This window comes from Mustela erminea, chromosome 9 (assembly GCF_009829155.1).
Source record: "Mustela erminea isolate mMusErm1 chromosome 9, mMusErm1.Pri, whole genome shotgun sequence".
NCBI lineage: Eukaryota > Metazoa > Chordata > Mammalia > Carnivora > Mustelidae > Mustela > Mustela erminea.
Genome location: NC_045622.1, coordinates 75467369 through 75495189, shown reverse-complemented (window position 1 = coordinate 75495189; position 27821 = coordinate 75467369). Strand labels below are relative to the sequence as shown.

General features: G+C 35.4%; 1 protein-coding gene across 8 annotated transcripts in view; it reads right to left on the bottom strand.

The window, feature by feature from the left end:
- The window catches only part of ANO5 (anoctamin 5), a 96041-nt gene that overhangs the window by 54636 nt on the left and 13584 nt on the right, over positions 1-27821 (bottom strand). For 3 of the 8 annotated variants that reach the window (XM_032359032.1, XM_032359031.1, XM_032359038.1), the window contains 6 exons: positions 21336-21341; positions 20497-20547; positions 9181-9222; positions 6380-6493; positions 2339-2407; positions 1039-1323 (listed from right to left, as the gene is read on the bottom strand). In XM_032359032.1, the coding sequence (XP_032214923.1) occupies positions 1039-1323; positions 2339-2407; positions 6380-6493; positions 9181-9222; positions 20497-20547; positions 21336-21341 (567 nt within the window). The remainder of the gene's footprint in view (positions 1-1038; positions 1324-2338; positions 2408-6379; positions 6494-9180; positions 9223-20496; positions 20548-21335; positions 21342-27821) is intronic. The other 5 variants (XM_032359033.1, XM_032359035.1, XM_032359034.1 and 2 more) reach the window with 3 other exon arrangements.

Here is a 27821-nt window from a genome sequence, read left to right as displayed (position 1 = left end):
TGGTGGTGGTATTTTATTTCTGTTAAGAAAAAGGAGAACACTTTTGGGTTTGTAGATTCTTATTTTTATATGTAAATCCTACACATTGTATTTTGTTTAATATTCCTGTCTGTGATTTAAAAAAAAAAAAGACTGAGAAACTAGAAAAATGATTATTTCAAAATCCTTCTTAAATAAATACTGAAGAGTACTGAACCTAAAGGGAATATGGTCTCAAATCCAGAAAGAGATTAAGTGATCTCCAGGAAGAGGGTCCTGTGATTGCATGAAACTTGGTGATCACATTCATAGGCAACAAGGAGAAGGGGCACTAAAGAACCAGAACTTTTTTCCCCTGTAAAGTCAGGTCAATAATAATAATACCTAACACTTACTAAGCACCTAGTATATCCAGATATTGGTCTTTCATACCTTAAGTCATGTAATTCTCAGAGTACCCTATGAGGTAGACTTTATTCCTATCTTAACACGAGGAAACAGTGGTAGTGGAAGCATGAGTCTTTTGGGGAGAGGCTTTTCACGGGAAACGTAAAGATGCTAGGACTACAAATAGAGAGGAAATATTATTATTCTAGACTGAAAATGGTTTTAAATGAGAGGAGAAAGTTTTGAGGCTTCTCAAATGCTATCTCTGTATAAAGAAATTTTTAAATTCCATTTTCATTTGGAATGGCCAATATTCATCCTGCTGTGCACTGTGTTTATAAAACCCAACTCTAAGTTTATAAAACCATTTTACAAAGAATGAATAAAACCTAAGCCCTGGCTCTCAGTTAAGAGTTTTCCCCTCTATCTTAACTATGTCTGCACTGTCAAACTTTGGTGTTTAAACAAGCTTGATAAGTCAGTAGGGGAACAGGTTTACATGGTCCTGATGGACTTTTGAACCTGCTCAATACCACCATGTACTTATCAAATTGTATGCAGACACACAGTGCAGACGAAGCATCACACATGTATACACGCACAAGTACACAAGCACATGCAGGCACACATGCCTCACTTCAAGGGATGTGACCAAAGGTCTTCTCTACCTACAATTCTGTTTCTCATTGAGGATGGAAAGAAGCTTGACTCGTCTTCAATGAGGAAGAGTTCCTGCCGATGTCTGGTGAATTGAGCAGTGAAATATTCAGGACGAGGGTGCCTCACATTCTTTGGGAGCTTCAGAGGCCCGAGCATATAACTAAAGGGGATATTCTCAGCTGGAGGAATATCGCTCTCTTTAATAGGCATTTTGATTCCCAACACTTCAGCGTAAGTAACCAGTACCTCCCAAGGGGCATGGATCTTGACAAAATAAGTCCTTCCATCTTCGGAGTTCTGTCGAAAAAGGAGGCAAAATAACAGGCAGCATCATGATTTATTTGATACCAATCTGATTAAAGAAACAAAGTTTTATAAAATCTCAAACAAACTAACGATGTCACGGCATTTTCAATTTATTGAAAATTTTCAGCAAAACTTCTCGAGGAACAAATGCTCAAAACACATATCTGTATATTATATTGATGTGTGTGTGTGTGTGTGTGTGTGTGACAGAGAAAGAATATTCTAAAAAATGTATTTAAGAGTCAATGTACACTAGCGCCCCAAATCCACAGACACATATGGGATTCTGGGAAAACTCTAAAGTTATTAGTGACTAACCATGAGCTCAGAACTGTGCTTAGGGTATATGAGGGATATATACAAAGTATAAGACACACTTACTCTTCTTCCCCAGCTATACCTAGAGGAAGCACTTTTAAGTAATAAGGGTTCAGGACACAGGAGAATGACCTAGTTACATATTGCATGGTAGAAAACATATTTATTAGTTTGGTAAAAAAAGATAAATAAGAACTAGAGAATACCGGAATTTCATGGGCAGTTGGGGATCCAAAATAGGTCTTTAAAAACCATTTTGAAGGTAATTCTAGAAAACCAGTGCATGGCAAGAGAATTTAAAAAATGAAAAAATCTGCCATATTCATGAGGAGAGAAAGTCAACTTGGCTTACATAGTGGGTTGTGTTATAAGACAGCCAGGTTAACTAGAGTGCGAGATAACAGGCAGCCTTAAAAATGAGGCGTATGGAAAACACTTGGGTCTTCACTTTCTTTGCTCCCTGAGTAGAATTATGTCTGTCTAGTTTTACAATGTTCCACTCATCATCTTACATTCAGAGTGCTGACCTACTTATTTACTGAGAAGACCACAGGCCCTACCTCTGCGTATCTGTACAGAGAAACTACTGTATCACTCCCAAACACGAAGTCCATCTGGTCAAAGGCTGTAGAAGAAAATGATGCTTTAAACACCAAAACTGTGATAAAAAATTAACAACTACACTTACCCTTTTGTCTTCAATTTCCAACTCAAGACCTGTTTTTCTAAGATTTTGTTCAAATTCTTTTCTCCTTTCCTATGGAAAAACAAATCAATAGCATTATTTAGGACACTCTTCTTTGCCCAGTGACAAAACAGGCTTATTATTCAAGATGGTCCTCTGCCCCTCCCATGGTTATTTGTAAAAGTATTTTATGTATTACCTGCATCTTAGCACCATGGCCTGCTACTCACCTGTGCTAAAATTCACAATATAACTATAAAAATCTAACATATCTAGGAATAATTTCCAGGAAATGTGCAGGACCTCCATCTGAAAATACATGCGAAACTTTACTAAGTGAGATTTTTTTAAAACTTGGTAAACAGGGAGATATCAAGCTCCTAGTTAGGAAGACTCCGTATGACAAACACAGCAATACTCTTAAAGAGAAATGATCTATTTAACTTAATTTTAAGCCAAAATATCATTATGACTTTTTAATCTTTAAGGACAGAATAGCTTCACTTAGAAAAAAAATTAAATTAAATTAAATTAAAACGATCATTACTTGTGGGCTTCAAACAATGCACTGATTATTGAAAAATCCTTTGGCCTTCATTATAATTAAGTGTGAAGGATTCTATAGTTACTGAAAATTTAAAAGCCTTTATAATGATAATATAGAATGTTTACCTTCAAATGGATAGGTCTACCTTGCTTTATCTTCAAACTTTACAAGGAGTAAAAGATAATTTAATGTCCTCTTTTTCTCCATTTGCAAAGTTTGCTACAGATGAGAAAAGGTCTGATACTGGTACAAAGTTTCCTCTCCATTACCCCTTCCTAATTGCCCTTCTTTTATGTTATCAGACTGAGGCAAATAGCAAACTTCAAGAAGATCAAAGAAAAAGAGGGGGAGGGGGAAGGGAACAAGGAAAAATCAAGGAGATATTCAAAATACTCTTATCAGAACTGAGAAAGCAAGCAACTCTTTCATTCTAGTAACAAACGCTTTTCCAATTTACATGGCTGCCAATTCTCTGAGTTCAACAAAAGTGAAGATTTAAATTTAAATCTTTAATTGCCGATAGACAATTAAACACTACTTTTATGATACACCACTATAATCTGGAGAGAGAATTCAGAAGTCCAAGAGATTAAAAATGCTTAAATAATAATCTTTCTATTTCAATCCACTTATTTATCTGAACAAGTTTAATTTATACTACCATGTAAAAACAAGAGAGGAATATAGTTGAAATTGAACCATCTTATTTGGGAGATAATTGTTGTTCATCTATAAATAAAATATATTTAAAGCCCCTCTGTCCATCTCATTAACTGATGAACTTATGATGAGTTTATTTTTCTGTCTGATGATTGTCAAATTTTGTAACACATTCATGATGCTTTATAAATGATATATTTGCACAATTGTTTAAAAAACTCAAAACAAAAGGAAAAGTTTAAGGCTTGGACTGTTCTGGTTAAGGGATATAAAAACATTTCAATGTGTATTCATATATTTGTTGCAGCAAACTTACAGATGAACAAACAAAAGACTCCCAGAGGTAATAAAACATTTATTTCAGGAAAAATTTAAGTGGGGAAAATGGGATGGAAATTTGAAGTAAAGGAGAAAAACAAATGATGTAAAATTTCAAGTGCGGAAGAAGGATTTCTTCATATAACACATTTTTTTTTTAAATGAATGATGGTGGGTATCAAATTTCCATGATATTTAAGTTCTACGGGCATATGCTAAAAAGTGGCTTAACTGGACCATTAGCAACACAGTTTAAATTACATACTTTGCGACTTCTAAAATGTAGGATCAGTAACTATAGATGAGGAAGACCTATAAATAGATGGGGATTTTAGGAAAGGTGGAGGATATTCAGGAGTGCATTTTGGACCTGCCAAATCTGAGAAGTCTATGAGACTTCCAAGTGGAGACAAAAAATAGTCATTTGGGAGAGAAGAAGGGACCGGAAGGTGAACTTCAGAATTCACAGATGTGGTTTTACAACTGCCCGAGACTGAATGTGTCATCAAAGAAACGCGTGCAGCATGGGGAAAAAAGAGGATTATGGATTGGACCTGGAGGCACCACAATAACAAAGGATCCGGGAGAGGAAAAGATTGAGAAGGAGCAACTAACAAAATAAGGGAACAACTAAGAGGATATGGAGTTGTGGAAGTTAAGTGGAGAACATACATATGAGAAGGGAATGAGAAACTGTGGCACCTGCTGCTAATAAGTCAAGTAAGATGTGGGTTGAGACTCTATCACTGAATTTATTTATATGAAAATGAGCAGAATGGTTGAGGTGATGGCCTGATGGGAATGGGTTTAAATGGGACAGAAAAGAGATTTGAGAAAAGAATAGTAGCTGACAGGGAAACTGAGATCAAGTGAAAGTTTTTGTTCTGGCAGAGTGGGAAAGGGAACTGAATAAGGAGGTGAAGCATTTGTGCAGAGGCGTGGCTGACTCCACTCGGCTGGGGTCCACGGGCACAGACATGAGCTAAAATCTAAAATCTGTAATCGAACCGTGTGTCCTTTCTGCCTGGTTCCGGTACCAGTCCGTAGAAAGGTGAGTTTAACTGCAGTCGCTGTTTTGCCAAGGAAGCACAATGAGAGGGGGCGGGGGTCTGAAGCCAAACATAATAGAATGATTACATTCATTGATTCTGAGATTTAAGCTGGATCAGCATAAGAAAGCAGTGGGTAAGAACCAGCTGTGAAAAGGGGGTTATGGTAATTGTATCTTATCTGGTCCTGCTTGAAGGAAGGGTATTGGTCAGAAATATTTGAGGGGTTGGTCAGGTAGTTAGATGTCCGGAACAAGATATTAGTAATGACAAGTTCTAGGGAAGTGAATGGTGAAGCCAGAGACTAAGATAAATAGAAAGGGAGCTCAAGGAAGAAAGTGGATAGGATCCTAAAACAGTCATCTATTGCAATCATCAATGTCTTAAGAGGAATATTGGTGGAGAGAATGAGAGTGAACCGGGAGCTCAAACTGTTGAGAAATAAAATGGAAGACCCAGGGAAAGATTATTAATGACAGCAGCAAAGCAGGGCAGTGATTCATCTGATGGGAGTTAGAGTTCAGGGAACTTTAGGGATAAGGTAGGAAGAACAGACTGTAATCAACAATGAGGCGGGAGGAGGGCAGGCATTTACCCATCTCCAGAAAAAGGTCCCATGGTGAAAACCAACCACTACCTGAGAGGACTCTTGGAGAAGGCAGTGAACCTCAGTGAAGAGTCCGGTTTCAGGGGGACATTTAGAGAAAAGGAAAATGGTAATGGGGGTGGGTTTCAGGGGTCGTTGGAAGGGCTTCCAGGGAAAAACAGTAGAAGAAAGGGACAGGGTCTTATGGAATAATACCTATTTTTTTAAATTTTTATTTTATATGATATTTATTTCCCATGTCAGTAGTTAGCAAATGTGTGTACATGTTACACATATGGACTCATTTATCAATTCACTATTTCAAATATCTAATATTTATAGAGCATTGATACTGCCCCTGGTGCTTAAGGTATCTGGTATACAGCAGTGACCAGGACATAGTCCTCAGTCTCATGAACTTAATCTGTGGTGCTGGACACAGTAAACGAATTAAACAACGAATACCTATAAGCTCAGAAACTGATGTCTCATAGTAAAGAAAAAAGGATAAGGAATCTCGAGCATAATGTGAAGGCTATTTCAGACTAAATGTATGGATTAGCCATACATTTTCAAAATGAAAACTGCCTGCAAAAAAAAAATGAATATCATATTCAGACATACACCTCAAATTTTTAAGTTTACATTTAATACTGTGGAGTTACATTAAAAAGTACCAGTCCCTTGGAAGAAGATAAAGAAGATAGGGTTCAAAAAAGTCCAAAAAAAACCAAATCGACTTTACACATCCAATCCATTCTTAGGTTTCTGACCGAGTCTCAGCTTTCAGGAACTTCTACAATTTAATTCCATGGGAACAACCCTGTTGAACTACAGAAACTGCTTCTTTTAATGATTCTCATTTCTCTCACCTAAGTACTTACCGCCTTTAATTCCGCTTCTTTCTTAATGTCATCAACATAGGAGAGCACAAAATCAATTTGCCTAATCCCGTCTCGGAAGAAGATAGAATCTTTGCTTTGTTCATCCTTTTTAAACTGCAGGAGACACGAATGACACAACTCTGACAGTTTTATTTTCAAATGGCAAAAACATGAAAAGAATTAGCTAAAATTTGGTTTAATTTTTTTTTTCAGTCCTGAAATGGCAGGTGAAGACAAATCACCAGAATTTTCATCAATAGATTACGTTTGTTTTTGAAAGTGAAATTCCATAAAGAATATATATATAGATATATGTATGTATGTATGTATGTATCTATATCTATATATATATGAAAGATTCAAGAAGGCTAAGCATTTCCCTACTGCAATTATACCAAAATATAAAATAAACATATGTATACACTGATCCCAAAATTCATATTCAGAGGGAGCCTTGTTATCTTTATTAAAACACATGCCAATTAGTCTGACAGATACTTCATGTTCACACACTACTTTGGAGGTGTAATTAACTATAGACCAATTAATGCATCTCGCTCTAAGAAAATTAATTGATGACTCATGCTTATACTATTTTCATAAAACTGCCACTTTCCTTAATTCAACTTCCAAAGGGTTAAAACGAAATCAAGGTGCAGTTAAAAATTAGAAAGCAGGTAGCTTGCCAGCTGTGTTTCCTGTAAGTAAACTAGACCCATGCAGATCTCCTTTCAACACCAATCCCTAAGTGAGCCAGAAGCCATCCATTGCTTAAAATCTCTGTTATCAACTCTCTCCTTGTAATAGTCAGACTGACAAATTCAATGTTCCCACGTTGTATAGTTCATTAATTCCTTCACTTTCAGAACCATAAAAACACGAGAGAGCTTCAGAAGAAAAGATCTCATGTTGGACTAGTTTGGCTTTCCTCAGTTTATTTGTAATATGCAGTATGTAATATTTGGAATATCCCACATACACTACTTAGAATGATGTAAATAGTTGATTCAGTAGGTATCAGTGATCTCTCTAACGCTAAGATGCATAATTTAACATGGGAAATTTTCCAAGTGCTTCAGCCAACTTGTGAATGGAGAACTGTATGTTTTTACATTTCATAACTGGTATTTATGTTAGTTTATGAGTTTCTCTTATGGCACTCTATGCTGTTTTTCACCCAAGGCAGACCGAGGAGACCTCCCCTAAAAAGGAATGGGTACAGACCAGTCACGTATAAGACAAAAATCTCATGTTTGACCTGGTCTTTGAACAAAGTCACTGTATTTTATCTGAGTGAAGGCTGGGCTGATGTGTCTTGCGAAGAACTAGCTCCCAATGCGCCAGAGGAAATGAGTGCGAAAATAAACAAAGAAACAACACACATCCAGGGACTCTCCAGTGTCAGTATCAGAATACAGTACTTCAAATGTTATGTCTGAGTTCTCTGTACCCTAACAAAAGACGCATAATCATCTCCCTTTTCCTAAAAGAAAGTAAAAGAATCTGAGAAAACTCACTCTTATGTTACCTCTTAGTTTATATAAATAACTACAGGAAGGAAAAGCAATAAAACAAAAAAATCATTTGAGCTCTTGTAGATCATCATAATATTAGCATATTCTATGAAATCCACCAAAACTCATGGAAGCCAAACTGGGGCAGGGAAAAAAAAGGACTAATTGGACTACACATAAAGCAAAAAATTATAGGGAAAATCGTTATTTTGCTCTTAGTTTGTAAAAGCTGAAATTTGCATGGTAGAGATTATTTTTGAAACAATATATATTTACAAGTGCTTTTATTGTTTGGCAAGCTAAATCTAGGTCCACCTAGAAGTTCTGATGACAGAAGACGTGTACATAGAAATCAACAAAAATCACACTCAGAGTATTTAACCATTAGGGAATAAATGAAGTAACTAGAAGAATAGTGACTCTAGTTTTTTCTGAGTGTTCAGTCAAAATGGGTATATACACTTCTCTTCTGAAAGCCAAATGCTACCTAGGAAAACCCAAACTTCCTTCATTATGTCATGCCCCAATATTAACAGTAAAATGTTTAAAAATATGGAGAAATCACCATTAACCTTGTCAATCACCATGAGGCACATGACTTAGTACCATTAACAAAATACTGGTTGAAGAAAACTAGGGTAGAAAAGCCTGATAACCTTCTTACATATAACTGAAGGCTATTAAAAAAATCATTCTTCTGTTTTGCTCAAGACATGACAATAAGATAATATTTTGCAATGTGTCTACGTATCTGTGTTTATATTTGATTTGTTCTTAGAAATGCCAATTTATAATGAGGCAAACATCCGAGTGCCTTTTCTTTGAATGAGGTAGTTATTCTAAGGTTCATAGTCCAGGATCCCTATTGGGAGCTCATAAACTTCTAAAACTGTAGGCAAATTGTGTGTATGTATGTATATGTATGTAATATATGTGTGTGTGTATGTGTGTATACATATGGACATGCCAAATATAAATATATATTATATATTAGTATACATAATAACTAGAAATATGTATACATACCAAATATATATTATATATAATATATACATAAATTATATGTATATGCACAGACACACATATACATTTTTTAGAAAAAGGTCTACAGCTTTAATCAGATCCAGAAACAATTAAGAATCACCATTCTAAGATCTCAGTTGCCTGGGTACTGGGAATCAGTGGCAAAGTCCCCCCAAATCACAGGTATACATTGGAATAAAAGTGACTGGGTCTATCACTGCAGCCAGCCAAAGCATAAGCAGCATCATTCAGGGCTTGTTTTACCATAAGACGTCGCCTCAGGAACAAATTGAATCGCTTTGCAGACTGTGAAACAATCAACAGAAAGTTAGCAAATTCTGCCCGACATTAAAGATCTCCAAAACGCAGGCATGCAAATACACAAACCTTCAGTATGATCACTCAAGTGAGTGTGTGTGTGTGTGTGTGTGTGTGTGGCAATTAAACCTGAAGGGTGGGATTAAGGAGGGCACATGATATGATGAGCACTGGGTGTAACACGCATCTGATAAATTATTGAACACTACATCTGTAACTAACGATGTACTATATGCTGGCTTATTGAATTTAAATTTAAAAATTAAAAATAAAGTTCGAGGGTGGGAGAAACTAGTGAGAGGGAAAGAAGAACAAATATAGGAAGAAAACAATAAAGAATAAAGAAAAGGGGGGAAAAGAGACTTCAAGGTAAATTTCCCTAAGTTATTGATACAGTAACTTTAAGTAATATGTATTTGTGGAACTGAATTAAGGAAGAAAGGAGAGAGAGAAAAATAATGAAGGAAAACATGAGAAGGAGGGAAAATATTAAGTATGCCCATATAAAGCAGGCAAAGAAAGTAAAATCAGTACAATTCTACTATATGGTATGAAAAGTTCACCTCATAGCATAAAATATTTCATAGCCTCCCAAAATACTGGGGTAAAGAAAGGGAAAGACATTTGGTTACTTAAATGCTGAGCTGTCTTCGATCTTCAGTCACTATGACTGTTATTTATTTATTTATTTATTTATTTGATTTTTTAAAGATTTTATCCACTTATCTGGCAGACAGAGATCACAAGTAGGCAGAGAGGCAGGCAGAGAGAGAGGAAGGAAAGCAGGCTCCTTTGAGCTCCTGTTGAGCAGAGAGCCCGATGCAGGGCTCGACTCTGAAACCCTGGGATCATGACCTGAGCCGAAGGCAGAGGCTTTAACCCACTGAGCCACCCAGGTGCACCTATGACTGTTATTTTTAAGACACCAAGGCAATTACCTAAAACATCTGGGAAAATCAATAATATTTTAAAGAAAGCCAAACAATGGCACAAAAAGGCAAGTGCTATGTTTATTTTATAATACAGTGAAATATAAATATTCTAATAAAACTGTCAATAAAAAGTTTTAGTTCTCGCCATGGAAAAAAGTTTTGCCGAAACTGTTGTTTTCTTACAATAAGCTAGACCTAATCACCTAAGCAAAGGTGATTGCTGCAGTGAAAAATCCCTGCTCTACAAACCAAGGACCAGCTATGTACAGCCAAGTTAATACCGCTGCTGCTTAAGAATACCGCCGGTTGCTTAATAACCAGAAGGATGCTGGTTATTGCATAAAGCATATTTTTTTCTATTTTTTAAATCCTTTTATTTTTTAGATTTAAGATTTTATTTATTTGTCAGAGAAAGAGAAAGAGCACAAGCTCCCGCTGAGCAGGGAGCCTGATGTGGGACTCAATCCCAGGACCCTGGGATCATGACCTGAGTAGAAGGTAGACACTTAACTGAGTCACCCAGGCATCCTGTATAAAGCACATTTTAAACTGCATTTTTCTGCTGGGCTGAGATTTTTCATCTTAGCACTTTGATTTTCTTAGGATCTTTCATGAGATCCACAAGTTAGTTATTCTCAGATGTTTTTTCCTAAATTTATCACAGAATCATTAAGGGAAAGGAAAGAGTTGCACACTAAATGGTCATGCAGGACCACATTATAACTTTCAAGGGCTCTGTCTGACCTCTTTGCTTTCTGTGGGCTCTTTCCACCATTAAAAAAATTTTTTTTCAATTTAAAAAGAAATAAATGAGGGGAACTTGGGTGGCTCAGTCAGTTAACTGTCTTTTTTCTGCTCAGATCACAATCCTGGAGTCCTGGGATGCAGCCTCGCTTCAGGCTCCCCGTTCAGTGGGGAGCCTGCTTCTCCCTCTGCCCCTGCTGCTCCCCCTGCTTGTACTCTCTCACTCTCTCTCTCTGACAAATAAGTAAGTAAAATATTTAAAAATGTTTAAATAAATAGAAGAAATAAATGAATATACATAGGTACGTGTGTATATTTTTTCATATATACATACAATTATATTTATGGTTTTTATTTAAAGAGTATTTTTATTTATTTGACAGAGATCACAAGTAGGCAGAGAGGCAGGCAGAAAGAGAGGGAAGCAGGTTCCCCGCTGAGCAGAGAGCCCAACTCGGGGCTCGATCCCAAGACCCCAAACCACAACCCAAGCTGAAGTCATAGGCCCAATCCACCAAGCCACCCAGTTGCCCTTTTATGGGTTCTTTTTGTTTAATTTTTATTTTAGAAGAAATTAAAATAAAAACATTTCCATGGGCTCCAAAAAGTGTCGTAGGCCCAAGTAGGCACAGCGCCCACAGTGCCTATACCATAAGCTGGCCCATGGGACGCCTGGGAGGCTCAGTCCATGAAGCATCTATCTTTGGCTCAGGTCATTATCTCAGAGTCCTGGAATCCAACCCTGCATCAGGCTCCCTCTCAGTGGGGAGTTTGCTTTTCCCTCTCCCAGTGCCTTTCCCCACGCTTGTGTGTGCTCTCTCTCTCTCAAATAAATAAATAAAATCTTAAGTTGGGCCTAGGGTCATGAATTAACTAAGTACCATACATTTAAGACTTGCTAAGAGTGCAGGGTTTAAAAAGTTACTCAGATGATTGCTAAAAAGCCTTCTTCAATAAATACATCTAATATCAAGTTAGTTTGCAGCTTTCCCAATACATCTCTTCAAAATATAAAAGCCAATGGGATCAATACCAGCAGTTGACCATGAAAACATATTGCCTCAACAGTTAATATGTTTTTTTTTTTTTTAAGATTTTATTTATTTATTTGACAGAGAGAAATCACAAGTAGCCGGAGAGGCAGGCAGAGAGAGAGAGAGGGAAGCAGGCTCCCCGCTGAGCAGAGAGCCTGATGCGGGACTCGATCCCAGGACCCTGGGATCATGACCTGAGCCAAAGGCAGTGGCTTAACCCACTGAGCCACCCAGGCGCCCCTCTCAACAGTTAATATGTTTTAAACTTAATTTTTTTCCTTAAGATTTTATTTGTTTATTTGACAGAGAGAGAGCACAAGTAAGCAGAGCAACAGGCAGAGGGAGAGAGAGAGAAGCAGGCTCTCTGCTGAGTCGGGAGCCTGATGCAGGGCTCGATCCCAGGACCCTAGAATCATGACCTGAGCCGAAGGCAGCTGCTTAACCAACTAAGCCACCCAGGTTCCCCTAAACTTAATTTTAAATATATTACAAGATCACCAGCAAAGGACTTGATCACAAAAAGATAAAATTATGTTCTAGTGATAAAAATTACAGAATTAATAACTTTGTTATAAATTTCCATCATGTGCTAAATTATGTTTAAATGGGTAACACTGAAACTAATGAAAAGGCATTTTTTAAAATCAGTGCTATTTCCTTGTTACCTTAGTAACTATTTGATGTATTTGTTTCTGGCTTTCTTCAAGCACTGAATTTTTTAATATAGTAAATCATTTAATGTATGCAGTTTCTTGCCTTTTTCATAATATTACCATAATATTAAAATAAACTTTCATATATTATAAACTTTTCATAAAAGTTTTCCCTACGTAATTTCAATTTATTAAATTTAATCTAATTTATTCATATGAAGATACTTTAGAGTCCTTTCTTTAGGAGTAGTGTTGATAACCTGAATTACTGGAGCCACGTAGTAGGAGTTGTCAATGGCATCGTTCTCTCTCTATATGTAATTCTGATCACTCATCTGCATTCCTCTCTCTTTATGTATTTTTTTCCTCACACCCTTCCTTGGCCATTTTTGAATGTCTTCAATAGACCAGCTACTGACCAATAGAGGCACTACTCAGTGTGGGAGAGCAGGAAGCACTTGAGAAATTGCTGACTCTGGCTCCTGTCTCTGCTACTGTATCACTGGTGACAGAGGAGCAGGGTATGAAAGTCCAGTATCACAGACAGTTCTGGTAAAAAATACTGTAAGCGAATGAAAATCAGTACAACTCAGGGAGTTGTAATACAGGAAGCCATTCAGTGCTCTGAATTCCTAAGTAAGACCAAGCCCAGCTGCTCTTGAGGATTTGATTTCACATTTAAATCTACATTAACCCTTGAGGTTAAGGATGGAGACACTCAATCTACAAATTACGAAAATCACTACTGAGTGGATCCTATACAAGTCCTAAATTTAAACAAAAGCCATAGCAATTAAAAACTAATTAAAACTAATTAAAAGCTACCATATCTTAATTTCTTTGTGCCAAACACTGGGTACTCTATTTGTTTAATGTTATCAGGTAGATTCTTATTAATTATCAGCAAATGGTAATAAAGACACAGAATCAACTAGGTACACAAAAGGCTTGTACACCCTTAGTGTTCACCCAATAAAATAATAAAAACAACAAAAATCAACTACCAGCAAATTCTTAGGACACTGGTAAAATATTCCTTCTTGAAAAATATGTTTGTCTAAATCCTAAACAAATTCTATGTTGTATCTGACAAGTTTTAATATTATATATGTAAGTTTCAATTTAGTAAATGGAAGTTAATTTGGAGAATCCCCAGTTATGTGTAACCATATCTGGATATGCCAATGCTTGTGGATTGGGCAACAGACTTTGCTTTGATAGTATATGTGTAACTTCCTTGAAGATTGCTTTGAGTGTATTTCATAGTCTCAGCCCCTGTGGTCTACATATTTCTATGCTTAAACTATAGCTTCAAAATATACAGTAACAGCCATGTGGAATTTCCTTTCTATCTATTTTTCTAGTTTGAAATATTAAATGGGCTAATCAGACAGAAATATTTCCATATACTTGCAATGGACCTTAAGAATGTATAGTGAAACACCAAGCTTTAATTAAGACTGTTCCTCAAAGACCAGCACATAAAAATCATAGAATAATTAACCATGTAGTAAAAAATTTAAGAAAATGGATATTTGCACATAAAAAGAGAATCAGACTTATGAGAAGAATCCTAGGAAAAATGACAAAAGATTCTGGTCTTACATGGCAAGAAAAATAAAAATTTCAGTATCTGAATTTCTCAATCTATTTCACCAAGAAGTAGCCAGTCCCCTTTTTAAAAAAAAAAAAAAAAAAAGTTATTTATTTATTTATTTATTTATTTATTTATTTATGAGAGAGACAGAGAGAGCACATGAGCAGTGGGAGGGAAAGAGGGAGAGTGAGAGGGGGAATCCCAAGCAGACTCCCCACTGAACATGGAGCCCAACACAGGGCTTGATCCCATGTCCCTGAGACCATAACCTCAGACAAAATCAAGAGTCAGATGCTTAACTGACTGAGCCACCCAGGTGCCCCAACACTCCTTCTATAGAAATAGGAAAAATAATGTCAATGCTCCCTCTCATTTGGTCATTTTCTTTGTTTTTGTTTTGGTGTGGTTTTGGCGGGGGGGAGTTTGTAGAAGAAAAGCTTTGGATGTTTTTTGCAAAAAGAATTTAGGATGCATTTTCTGGTGAAGGTAGTTCAAATGGAATTTTTTTTTTTTTTCCACTCTGAAGACATTTGAAGTGATAGAGCAGATCTCTAAAATTGAAGACATGAGAAGTATTATGACTTCTTGGGAATTCACTGTGAAATGGGATTTTATGAATCTCTAATCCCTTATACTTAAGAGTCTTCCTATTTGTTTATCCATTGCTTTATGGGAAAGAAATTTTTGAAGTTAAAATGAATAAAATATATCATTTTTATCAACTATGAGTATATTTGACAAATTTGGCTATACAATGTTAACTATAAATATGCAAAGCTCAATTTTAAATACACCAATGACACATTTGCAAAAGGCCCCCAAACAGGCAACTGCAATTCATTGCTGAGATAGACCAATATGCAGGGATAAGGTTGCTCCCTTTTTTCCAAAAATTCAACTAATATAATGTTAAAATATTCATTATTATTTTTTTAATAACATACTTACTTTAAAAATGTTTTAACTAGTAAGAACATGTGTGTGTGTGTGTGTGTGTGTGTGCACATACATACATGAAATGTAATAATATAAAATGTCCACTGATGTATTTATTTTCTGGCCAACATTATTACTCATTTAATGATTAAGCCTAAAATATATTTTGTCATGCAAGGGAGCTATGTTAAAAAAACTAATTATTCCAGGGAGGCTTGGTGGGTAAGCATCTGCCTTTAGCTTAGGTCATGATCCCAGGGTTCTGGGATCGAGCCACACATCGGGTTCCCTCCTCCACAAGAAGACTACTTCTCCCTCTCCCACTCCTCCTGCTTATGTTCCCTTTTTCACTGTGTCTCTTTCTGTCAAATAAATAAAAAATCTTCTGTTAAGATTTTAAATTAAAAATTAATTTTAATTGATTAATTTAATTAATTAATCAATTAAAATTAATTAAAAATTAAATTAAAGAGAAGACAGAGAATGAGTGTCTTCCTTCCCGAGGTCAGATTCAGGAAGGCTGTATCCCCTCCACTCAAGGTCATTGAGCCTCTCAAGAATCTTGTCAGTACATGATGCTCTCTTTTTATTCCCTTCAGTTCTATCAATAATAATTGATACATGAATACTATAGCTATACATAGCAGCATTCTCTAGCACCCTATATTTGTAAAAGTTTTTTGTTCAGACCTCCCCATATTATCCTACTCTGATTATGGCTGATAGAACCCTAATTGATACAGATTCTTCTTTTGTAATATTTCTGTGACATTAAAAGAAAATTTCCCTGGAGAAATGGTTGATTCCAGGACTGATACAAGGAATGAATAAAATGAGTTTAGGGCACGTTGCAGTGCCACAAAGTAAGTAAATGTTAAAAACAAAACAAAACGAAATTAATAGGGTTAAGAAAGTTCCATATAGCCACAGCCACACAATTTGAGCAAAAAAATAAATAAATAGTATTGGGTTTGTAACACAAAATAGAAAATAAATATCTATGAGTCCATCATGATAGAAATAAATGAATGAATGAATGAATGAATGAATAAGAGATAAATTTTCCATATAGAAGAATTCTAAATAGTTCATTTACCCTTAAGAACTTGAAACGCAACCCCCTAGTCCTTAAGTGTCGGCTTCATAGGTTGACTTTCTTCTAAAGAATATAGTATAGAAAGGGAGAAGAAAAAGAATAACTTTATAGCAGAGTAAAATTACAAACACTACTTTAAACCAGACAATCAGAGTTAACATCAAGAATGGTAAGTCATGTTGACAGGGCATACACTTGATATAATGTGATGAAAAATCACTTAACTTCTATTGTCTTTCTCCCCAAAACACATTTACTCCAGTCTAATCATGAGAAAAACATCAGAAAAATCCTAATTTGGGGACAGTCTACAAAGTGTCTAGTTGGTACTCCTCAACACTTTGAAGGTCATTAAAAACATGAAAAGTATAAGAAGCTGTCACAGCCAAGAGGAGACATGCCTACTAAATACAGTGTAGTAAAAATAAATTCAAAATGGGTTAAAGACCTAAATGTGAGAAATCCTAGAAGAGAAGGGGTTATAGGAAGTAACCACTTAAAAAAAAAAAAAAAAAGGAAGTAACCACTTTGACACTGCTGTTGCAACTTTTTTCTAGCTAAGTCTCTTAGGGCAAAGGAAACAAAAGCAAAAGTAAACTATTAGGATTACATCAAAATAAAAGCTTCTGCAAAGCAAAGGAAAAATCAACAAAAAATAAAAGGCAACCTATAGAATAGGAGAAGATATTTGCAATATCTTGACATATCTGATAAAGGGTTAGGATCTAAAATATATAAAGAACTGAAACTACTCAAAAAAACAAATAATCTTGGGGTGCCTGTGTGACTCGGTCAGTTAAGCATCTGCATTCGGCTCAGGTCATGATCCCAGGGAACTGGAATCTAGTCCCACATCAGGCTCCCTGCTCTGCAGAGAGCCTGCTTCTCCTGCCTCTGCCTCTCTTTCTCTCTCTCTCTGTCTCTCATGAATAAATAAATAAAATCTTCTAAAAACAACAACAACAACAACTAATCCAATTTTAAAATGGACAGAAGGCATGAATGGACATTTCTCCGAAGAAGACATCCAGATGGCCAACAGACACATGAAAAGATGTTCATTACCATCAGGGAAATGCAAATCAAAACTACAATGAGATAGCACCTCACACCTGTCAGAAAGGGCTAAAGTGAACAAGACAAGAAATAACCAGGTGTTGGGGAGGATGTGGAGGAAAAGGAACCCTCATGCACGGTTGGTGGGAATGCAAACTGGTGCAGCTGCTGTAGAAAATACTATGTAGATTCTGGAAGGAGTTAAAAAATAGATGGCCCTACCATTCCGTAATCATACTACTAAGTATTTCCCCAAAGAATACAAAAACACTAATTCAAAGGGATACATGACACCATATTTTTATAACAGCATTAGTCAAAGATAACAGAAGCAGCTAAAGTGTCCATCTATTGATGCGGATAAAGAAGACGTGGCATATATATACGTTGGAATATTATTCAGGCATAAAAAGAATAAAATTGTTCCATTTGCAATGACATGGATGGAGCTACAGAGTATAATGCTAAGTGAAGTAAGTCAGTCAGAGAAAGACAAATACATATGATCTCACTCATACATGGAGTTTAAGAAACAAAACAAACAAGCAAAGGGGAAAAAAGAAAGAGAAACAAACCGAGAACCAGATTCTTAACTACAGAGAACCGACTGATGGTTTCTAGAGGGGAGGAGGTGGGAGGACGGGGGAAACGGGTGATGGGGATTAAGGAGTGCACTTGTGATGAGAACAGGTGACGTACGGAAGTGGTGAACTGCTATACTACACACCTGAAACTAATAAAACGCTGTATGCTGCCTATACTGGAATTAAAATAAAAACCTAAAAATAAATAAATAAATGCAACGTAGTAGCCTGATGGGATCCTGAAATAGAAAAAAGGACATTAGGGAAAAAATACAGAAATCCGAATAAAGTATGGACTTCAGTTAATAATAATGTACCAATAATAGTTCATTAATTGTACCATACTAATGAAAGATGCTAATAACAAAGGAAAATGGAAATGGGGTGTAAGAAATTTGATGTACTACTGTATTCACAGTAAATCTGTAAATCTAAAACTGTACTCAAATTAAAAGTTTATTTTAAAAAGAAGCTTACTGTTTAATTTCCAAAACTTACTGTTTAACCAAAGACAATGTTATCAAAAAAAATGATAAATAATTTTCAAATCATTTGGAATCTAGAATTTTAATCACTAGCATATGACATAATGGGGAAATTATTTACAACTCATATCACAAGCAGGAGATTAACAATAAATATGTAAACAGCTCCAAAAAAAAAATTCAAGAGAAAAAGGAAACACCTAACAGACAAGAAAATAGACATAATCAATGAACAGAGTTATCCAGAAAAAATAAGGTAAAATGACCATCAACACAGGAAAAAATGGATGTCCCACTCACTCATACTGAGAGAAAGGAAAATTTAAACCACACTAAGGGGGTGCCTGGGTGGCTCAGTGGGTTAGGCCTCTGCCTTCAGCTCAGGTCATGATCTCAAGGTCCTGGGATTAAGCCCCGCATCCAGCTCTCTGCTCAGCGGGAAGCCTGCTTCCTCCTCTCTCTGCCTGCTGCTCTGCCTACTTGTGATCTATCTCTCCCTGTCAAATAAATAAAATAAAATAAAAAATAAATAAACCACACTAAGATACACAGCTAACTGATGGAGCTCCCAACAGCCACTAACCTTCTCAATGCCAGACAGGCAGAAATCTAAACCCGTGACAACACGCAGGCATCCTCCTACACTTGTCAGAAATGTAAATCATAGGGGAATTTGGCAATATGTGGCAAAATTACATATATGTTTATTCTTTTATGCAGAAATCTTATTTAACACTGGCCAGAATATTATCAAGATTGACTCTCAAGGGTATTTATTATAACAATATTTGTGATAACAAAAGATTAAAAACAACTCAAACGTGCATCAGTAAGGGGACTGAATGAATACACCATGCCAAACCCCCACAATGTAATATTACGCAACATACAAATGAATAGGAATGAAATCTACATACAATATTGCATGAACTCAGGTTATGTTAAGTGAAAACGAAGGAACAGACCAGTACATACAGTATGCTGCCTTTAGTGTAAGAAGTAGGAGGAATATAAATATACAGATGTATGTGTACACACACACATACACACACTTACGAATGGAAAAGTAAAGGACACGTTAAAAGGATAACCCAAGTACAAATGATTACTACAGAGGATTAAGAGGAAAAACAAAAAAGAAAATTTTCTCTGAAAATGCTGCGTTTTACAGTTTCATCCTCACATAGATTTACCTTCAAGCTAATAAAGGTAAATTTATTTACTTTCTTCTTTACGCTTCTTGCTTGCACCAGCCCCTCCAAGTATTTCAAAGGACATTCTAACAATACGTCCTCATGGTCAAATAGTTTGTAAATTTTTTAAAGTAAATTATTATTGTTCCATTATTCTTCTTAAAGAGTGACAGCAAAATAGCATAAGCTTTAGGTTCCATTAAACCTTATTTGATCTATGGCTTTCAACTTTGGAATAATATAAATGTTTTACATAATCCAAAAAAAAAAAAAAGAACCAACAAAGTTTCAATTATTATAATTTGATCACCCCACATCCTTCATTCTGGAACATTACAGATCAGTATGCTAACGGGAAGCAAAACATCACCCATGTTAAAATTGTCAGTATAAGAATATAACTCTATTTCTCCATCTTCCCAAACAGCATCATTTTTTTTTACTAAGCAATTAGTGAAAATTTTTAAATCCCTTTACTAACCTCTTAATTGATATTCAAATTTGATTATTAAATAAATTGTACTTCATGATATTTCTTATGCATGTACTCAAAGGGGAAAGGACTGAAGGGGTGAAATAGGAAGAAAGAATACTGAACCACAGTTCAGAAACTCGAGCTCTAGTCCAGGATCCACCTCTTCAACGTCAGGATAATTTTGGTCAAGTCATTAAGCCTCTGAGATCCTTCATTTTTTTTCTCATTTGTAAAACTGAGAAATTAAAATGCAAGCAAACAACCATGCTTTATATTTATATGTATTTCTCATAGATATGTTTGATGTTACTTTTTTCCCCATAAGAAACTGATTTTTTCCCAAAGTAATTAATTCTCAAATATCACGTATGAGGACCTGAAAGATAACTGACCTGGGAAAGAGAGCATCACCCGCTCTGACTACACAATAATACCCCATTTGTGTCCATGCAGGAAAGTATAGTGATGGCTGCTTACCACTGGTTCTTCACTGATGAGAAAGCTGGTCTCTCTGCTGCTCAGGGACTGCTAACAGTAACATGGGGGAAGACAGAATGCTGTTAATAATAATGCAAGTGGGGAGGATATAACTTTCAACTACAAAAACTCTAGGTTCTCATTACAGAAATACAAAACCTGCAATTCAGAGAACTTCCAGAACACCTGAAATTGCAAAACTCTGTGTGTGTGTGTGTGTGTGTGTGTGTGCGTGCGCGCGTGCAGGGAGCACGTGCAGGGAGAAAGAGCTTGAGAAAGAATCAGAATTTTGAAGGTAACTTTATCAAATCAAAAAACCCAAGATGTGAGAAGTGGTTAAGAAACTACTATATTATAGAGAAATTAGCAAAGAGTACTACCCTTTGAATGATGTTGGGTCGTGAGCAGGACCACAAGGAAAGGCAGAATTAACCGGCTATTTCAGGCCTTCCAACATTTTGGGGGGATTATTAAACAAATATTTATTAAATTAAATAATTAAATTATTTTATTTATTAATTTATTAAATAAAGTAAATACCTTAGGAAACACACCACCAGAATTCTTAAGGATCTGCACTTACAACCCAAGAAAAAAAGCCATACTTGGCTATAAATACACACAGAACACTTATAATTAAAGTAATAGCTAGGCCTCTGTATATTGGATTTTAAATCCTCATATTCCCTGATCTACTGCACATCACAGCACACGCCCCTGGAGCCACACCCGATCACTTCTTGTGGTCTCTGGTGTCAGGCACCAGGGGGTGCTATAGAGAAGCAGCAGTCAGCAAAAAAGAACCTTAAACTCATAGCTAGATGAGGAAATTCACTTACCTGGTTCTTGGAAAATCACAAACAGCATCATTATACCCAGGTGCCACAAGAAAAACAAAAACAAAAACAAAAACAAAACAAAACTAATTTATCTGTTTTCTTAAGGAGGACAAGGAAAAGAATTTTGAACACCTATTGATTTTCATATTACGGTATTCAAAATAAATTCCATGAAAAGATAGATGTCATCTATGGTATTAAAGCTATGCTGAAACAGTTGGAAGAACTATGGTAAACTGAGTCAAAGAGTAAATATATGCTCAAAATCCTCTTTTCACTGATGTGTGTTCTGCCTATGGACCTTGAATGGATCCCATTAACTCACCTAAATACATCAGATATGAGCTAATGAATATCTCTATCCCTCAATTCTAAAGTAGCAGCCTCTAATAATAAATTGTGCACCTATATTTCTGCCTTTAAGATAATATATAAATCTATTATAGCTTCACCTTATGCTGACTCCTCATAAAATAATCTTTTTCATTTATGGTAGAAAGCGGCCAGTTGTTTACTTAAAAGAATGTACAAAAAAAAATACATTAAATGTCCCAAACGCAACCAGGCTAGTCACTTTACGACCTCTTCCTTTAAGTAATATGAATCTGTTGTGACTTTCCAATCAAAACCTGTGAGTGTATCTTCAGTTTGCAAAATCAAATTCACATAGGTTCCTTCATAATTTTTGCTGAGTATTTCATTGTTTAATGTGTCACTGACCTTAGTCTCAGGCCAAGGGAAAATCCGTGCTGTTCTCAATTCTACATTTCCCCCTTCCATAGCTGTGACTTTCCTGTCTCAGGCTGCCTCCTTCCCTGACCCCAACCATTACAGAATGGAATGAAATGGTACAAAATGTAATGAAATGAATAAATAGATGAACGATTGATGGAAACTTCTAGTAGCAAAAACAAAAATAAAACAAAACAAAAATGAGGCAGTATTCAGATCTGTACATCACCATAGAAACTAAGTAGCAATCCCGACTATTCTAAACATAAGAAGCAATTGTTTGGAAATTGAAATTCAGGGGGAAAAAAGTACTTCTACACAGGATTCTTTAAAGCAGTATTCTTAAAGAGGTAATACTGTAGAGTGATTAAGAGAGCAAGCTCTAGAATCAGCCTGCTTGGGTTCAGAAGCCCAACACCAGAATTTTATGGGTATAGCAAACTAGAGTGATTAAGAGAGCAAGCTCTAGAATCAGCCTGCTTGGGTTCAGAAGCCCAACACCAGAATTTTATGGGGATAGCAAACTAGTTTAATCTCATTTTAAAGACTCTTCATAACCTTTTTCTTCAGTTATGCAAAACTAATGACTTGATACATATCAACTTGAGCAAGTTAACCTCTCCATGCCACAATTTTAGCACAGTGAAATTAAATATGGTAACACGTGGGAAGTTTTCAATATATGTTGACATTTTAAAATTAATATTTGCTTAATTCCTAGTGATCATATCATAAATTTAATATATTTATCATCCCATAAATTTTTAATTCACATGCATTCTCTGGATCTCCAAAAAAATACTAACAATTTTCAGTGATGACCTACATCAACTGCAGATCAGAAGTAATAGTCTAGAATTCAGTCCTTTTCAAGTTTAAGCAATTGTGAAAGAAGGGATCATTTGAAAGTGTAAGAAATTTTAAAATAGTGAGCCTAGAATTTATATGTATTCTATCTTGAATTGAATTATTCTGGTCATCTTTGCCTCAATCCAAAGCTTGGGTGAATATTCTCTTATTAATATGTAGATTTTTCATTTTTATAGCATTTGAGTCGATAAAAGGAAATCAAATTGGCATTGAGGAAAAGTTACATAAGTTGTATTTATTTTTTTCTGTTCATTGTGAAATAATTATAGATTCCTAGAAATTTGCAAAGATAGAAATCTCATGTGCCCATCACCCAATTTCCCCCAATGATTAATGCCTCGTATAATTATGATACCACCTCAAAACTAGGAAACTGACATGAGTACAATGTGTGTGCATAGCTGCATAGCACTGTGTTGTATCACATCTGTACATTTGAGTAAGAACCAGTCCAATTTTACACAGAGCAATTATAGCCAGAAGGATCTCCTTTGTGCTACTCCTTTAAGAGTTATGTCTATATTTCTCCCCCAAACATCCATAACCACTAACAAGCACTAATTTTTTCTCCATCTCTATTATATTGTTATTTCAAGAGATATAAAAATAGAATCATATAGTATGTGGCCTTTGGGATTCGTTTTTCGTTAAGTTTAATGCCCTGGAGATCCATCTCGGCTGTGTGCATATCAATAATTGATTCCTTTTATTGGTAGGTAGCAGTCCATGGTGAGCTATGGCACAATTGATTTAACCGGTCACCTACTGTTGGACATTCAGGTTATTTGTACTCTGAACTATTACAATAAAAGCTACTCAAAACAGTTGTTTCAAGATTTTCATGTGATTATGTTTTCATTTTGGGGGGATAAATGCCCAGGGGTGTGATTACTGAGTCATAGGGTAAGTGTATGTTTAGTTTTTTTTTGTTTTTTTTTTTTCTTTTTTAAGAAACTGCCCCACAGGGCGCTTGGGTGGCTCAGTGGGTTAAGCCTCTCCCTTCAGCTCTGGTCATGATTCCAGGTCCTGTGATCAAGCCCTGCATCGGGCTCTCTGCTCAGCAGGAAGCCTGCTTCCCCTTCTCTCTCTGCTTCTCTGCCTACTTGTGATCTCCCTCTGTCAACTAATAAATAAATTCTTTAAAAAGAAAAGAAAAGAAACTACCCCACAGTTTCCTAATGTGACTGTTCCTATTTTCCATCCCTACCAACCATGTATGAGAGCCCTGGTTTCTCAGCATCTCCACCGCTGTTTGGTATCATCACTATTTTCCATTTTAGCTGTTCTCGTGGGCATATAGTGATAGCTCACTTTGGTCTTATTTTGCAATCCCTTAACTGTTAGTCTTATTGAACATCTTTTATTTGCCAGATGTATTTATTTGCCATCTATATCCTCTTTAAGGAAATATATCATCATGTATTTCACTCACTGGGGCTGGTTGTTTTTTAATACTGGGTTTTGCTGTTTCTTTATAATACTGTAGATAGGGATCTCTTAGATATGCAATTTGCACATGTTTTCTCCAGATCTGTGGCTTGTCTGTTCCTCTTACTACGATCTTACATAAAACAAAAGTTTTTAGGTTTGAAAAAGTCCAACTTATCAATTTTTCTTTTACGGATCATGCTTTTGTGTCATGTCTAATAGCTCTTTACAAAGACCTACTTCCCAAAGGTTTTCTCCTATTTTTTCTTCAAAAAGTTGTATAGTTTAATGATTTACATTGAAATCTGTGATGAGTGTTGAACTGATTTTTGTATAAGGTGTGAGGTTAAAGTTCAAGTTCATAATTCTGCCTATATATATCCAAATGTTCCAGCACCGTTTGCTGAAAAGACTGTTCTTTCTCCATCGAACTGTTTTTACTCATCTGTCCAAAATCATTTGGGAGTAACTGTGTGGGGCTAGTTTCGAAGTTTCCATTCTGCTTCATTAATCTACATGCCTCTCTCTGGAAATAACACAATATCTTGATTAAACTGTAGCTAAAAAAAAAAAAAAAAAAGGATTCCTCCCACTTTCTTTTTCAAAACTGTTTTATCTCTTCTACTTCCTTTGCATTTTCATATAAATTTTAGAATAATTTTGTCTATGTCTATAAAAAGTCTTGCTGAGACTTTGATAGGAATTGGATTAACCCATATACCAATTTGGGCTTCCATGTGTTTACTGGTCATATATAGAAGTGCAATTGATTTCTGTATGAAATTTGCTTCTTTGTTCCAGGAGGGTTTTGGGGGGTTTTTGTTTTGGTTTGGTTTGGTTTTGGTTTTTGGAGGGGTCGGTTTTGCTTGTTTATTTTGTAGAGTTCTTAGATTTTTCTGTTTAGACCACTGTGTCATCTACAACCTGGCAGAGTTTTTATTCCTTTCTTATCCATATGTGTTTTAATTTACCTTATTACAAGAATTTTCAGTACTATGTTTAATAGGAGGGACAAATGAAGATATTCTTGTCATGTTTTTGACCATAATGGAAAGCGTTCAGTCTTTTACTGCTTAATATGATGCTATTGTTTTATTGATGGTCTTTTTCCGGTAAAAAAGTTCCTCTCTATTTCTAGTTTTCTGAGATTAGATATAGATACAGATACAGATATAGATATAGATAAATATGTGGGTGTATATATAAAATAAGTGATTTTTCTGAAAAAAATTAAATCATCTGATTTTTATTCTTTATCCTTTTTATATAATCAAGTACATCAATTGATTTTTGGAAAATGAATGAGCCTTCCATCAGAATAAACTTCACTTGGTTATGGTATTCTATTCTTTTCATATTCCGTTTGCAAAGTATTTTACTAAAGATTTTTGTGTCTGTGATCATGAAAAATATTAGTCTGTAGTTTTCTCTCTCTTTTCTTTGGTACTATTTTTGTTTGGTTTAGTACGAGGGTAATGCAAGCCTCTAAAATGAATTAGGAAGTGCTCATTCCTCTTCTACTGTCTGGAAGAGATTGGTGTTAATTATTCTTTAAACATTTGGCAGAATTCTCCAGTGAAGCCATCTGGGCCTAGAGATTTCTGTGGGGGAAGAAGTCCTTAAGTTACTCATTTTATTTCCTTAATAATTGTGGAACTATTCATATTATCAATTTAATATTGAATGGGTTAAGATAGCTTGTGATTTTAAGGAATTCATCCACCTTATTTAAGTTGTCAAATTTATATGTGTAGAATTATTCTTAGTATTCCTTTATTGTAATTTTGATATCTACAAAATCTACAGTGATATGCCTTGTTTTATTCCTGATAGTATGTCTATCTCTTCTCTCTCCCTTGCTCTCTCTCTCTCTCCTATACTTTTTTGGTAAGTCTTGCTAAATGTCTGTCAATTTTATTATCTTTTCAAAAAAACAGCTTTTCATTTCAATTATTTTCTCTAACATTTTTCAATTTTCAATTCCTTGATTTCTGCTCTTACCTTTGTTATTTCCATGACTTTGTTTTCTCTGCGTTTATTTTGCTCTTATTTCTTGAAATGGAAGCTTATTATTGACTTGACACTTCTCCTTTCTACTAACAAACATTTAGGGCTACATTTTCCCTCTCAGCATTGCTTTGTCTACACCCCTCAAATGCTAGTATATTGTATTTTCACTTTTATTCAGTTGAATGTTGTTTTGTTTTGGTTTTGTCTTTTTCTTGAGACTTTCTTTGTCCTTCAGATTGTTTAGAAGTATGTTGTTTAGTTTCCAATTGTTGGAGCTGTTCCTGTTCTCTCTCTCGCACCAATTTCTAGTTTGACTTTATTGTGGTCAGAGAACTAACTCTGCATGAATTGAATTATTTTAAATTTGTTAAGGTTTTTCTATGGCTCACGATATGGTATTTCCTGGCATATATTCCATCAACACTTGAGGTGGATGTGTATTCTGCTGTTAGGTATAATAGTCAATAAATGTCAATTATATCCCATTGGATAACAATCCTCTCCTATTGTTGAGCCCACCTATATCCTTGCTGGTTTCTATTCAGTTTTTTCATCTGTTGTTAAGAAAGAGATGAAGTCTCCAATTATAATTATAGAGTTGTGTATTACTTCCTTCCATTATATTAGTTTTTGCTTCACATATTGTGATGCTATTATTTGGTGCATACAACTTTTAGCATTGCTATGTCTTATTGTTGAATGGACCCTTTTCATCATTATATAATGTCCCCTTCTGTCCATGGTAATTTTCTTTGCTCCAAAGTATACTTTATAGGATATTAATGTAACACCTCTACTTTCTTCTTATTAACATTTGCATATATCTTCAGCCATAATGTATATTTTTAATTCTCTTATTGTCATGCTTTTTAAGCCACTTTTCAAATCTCTGTCTGTCTTACATTTCATGTAATTATTGACACACGTTAGAGATTAATTCTTCCTTTTTGTTTCTTGGTTTCTATTTGTTCCCTCCATTTTGTGTTTCTCTGTCTTTTCATGACTTCCTGTGGGTTACTGAAATCTTATTTTATAATTCCACTTTTATTTATCGAAATTTTTTGTTTTTGTTTTTTTAAAGATTCTGTTTATTTATTTGACAAAGACCACAAGTAGGCAGAGAGGCAGGCAGAGAGAAAGGAGGAAGCAAGCTCCTTGCTGAGTAGAGAGCCTGATGCAGGGCTTGATCCCAGGATCCTGGGATCATGACCTGAGCTGAAGGTAGAGGCTTTAGCCTACTGAGCCACCCAGGTGTCCCTTGAAACAGTTTTTGAGTGTATTTCTTCATATAGTTTTAAAAATGGTTGCTTTTTATATTAAATTATATATACATTACTTATCACAGTCTATAGTTTACATGCTTTCTCTTTCAAGTAAGACATAAAATCCTCACCTTTCTTTATATCCTAGACTTTGTTATAATTATCTTCTATATTTCTCTGCATA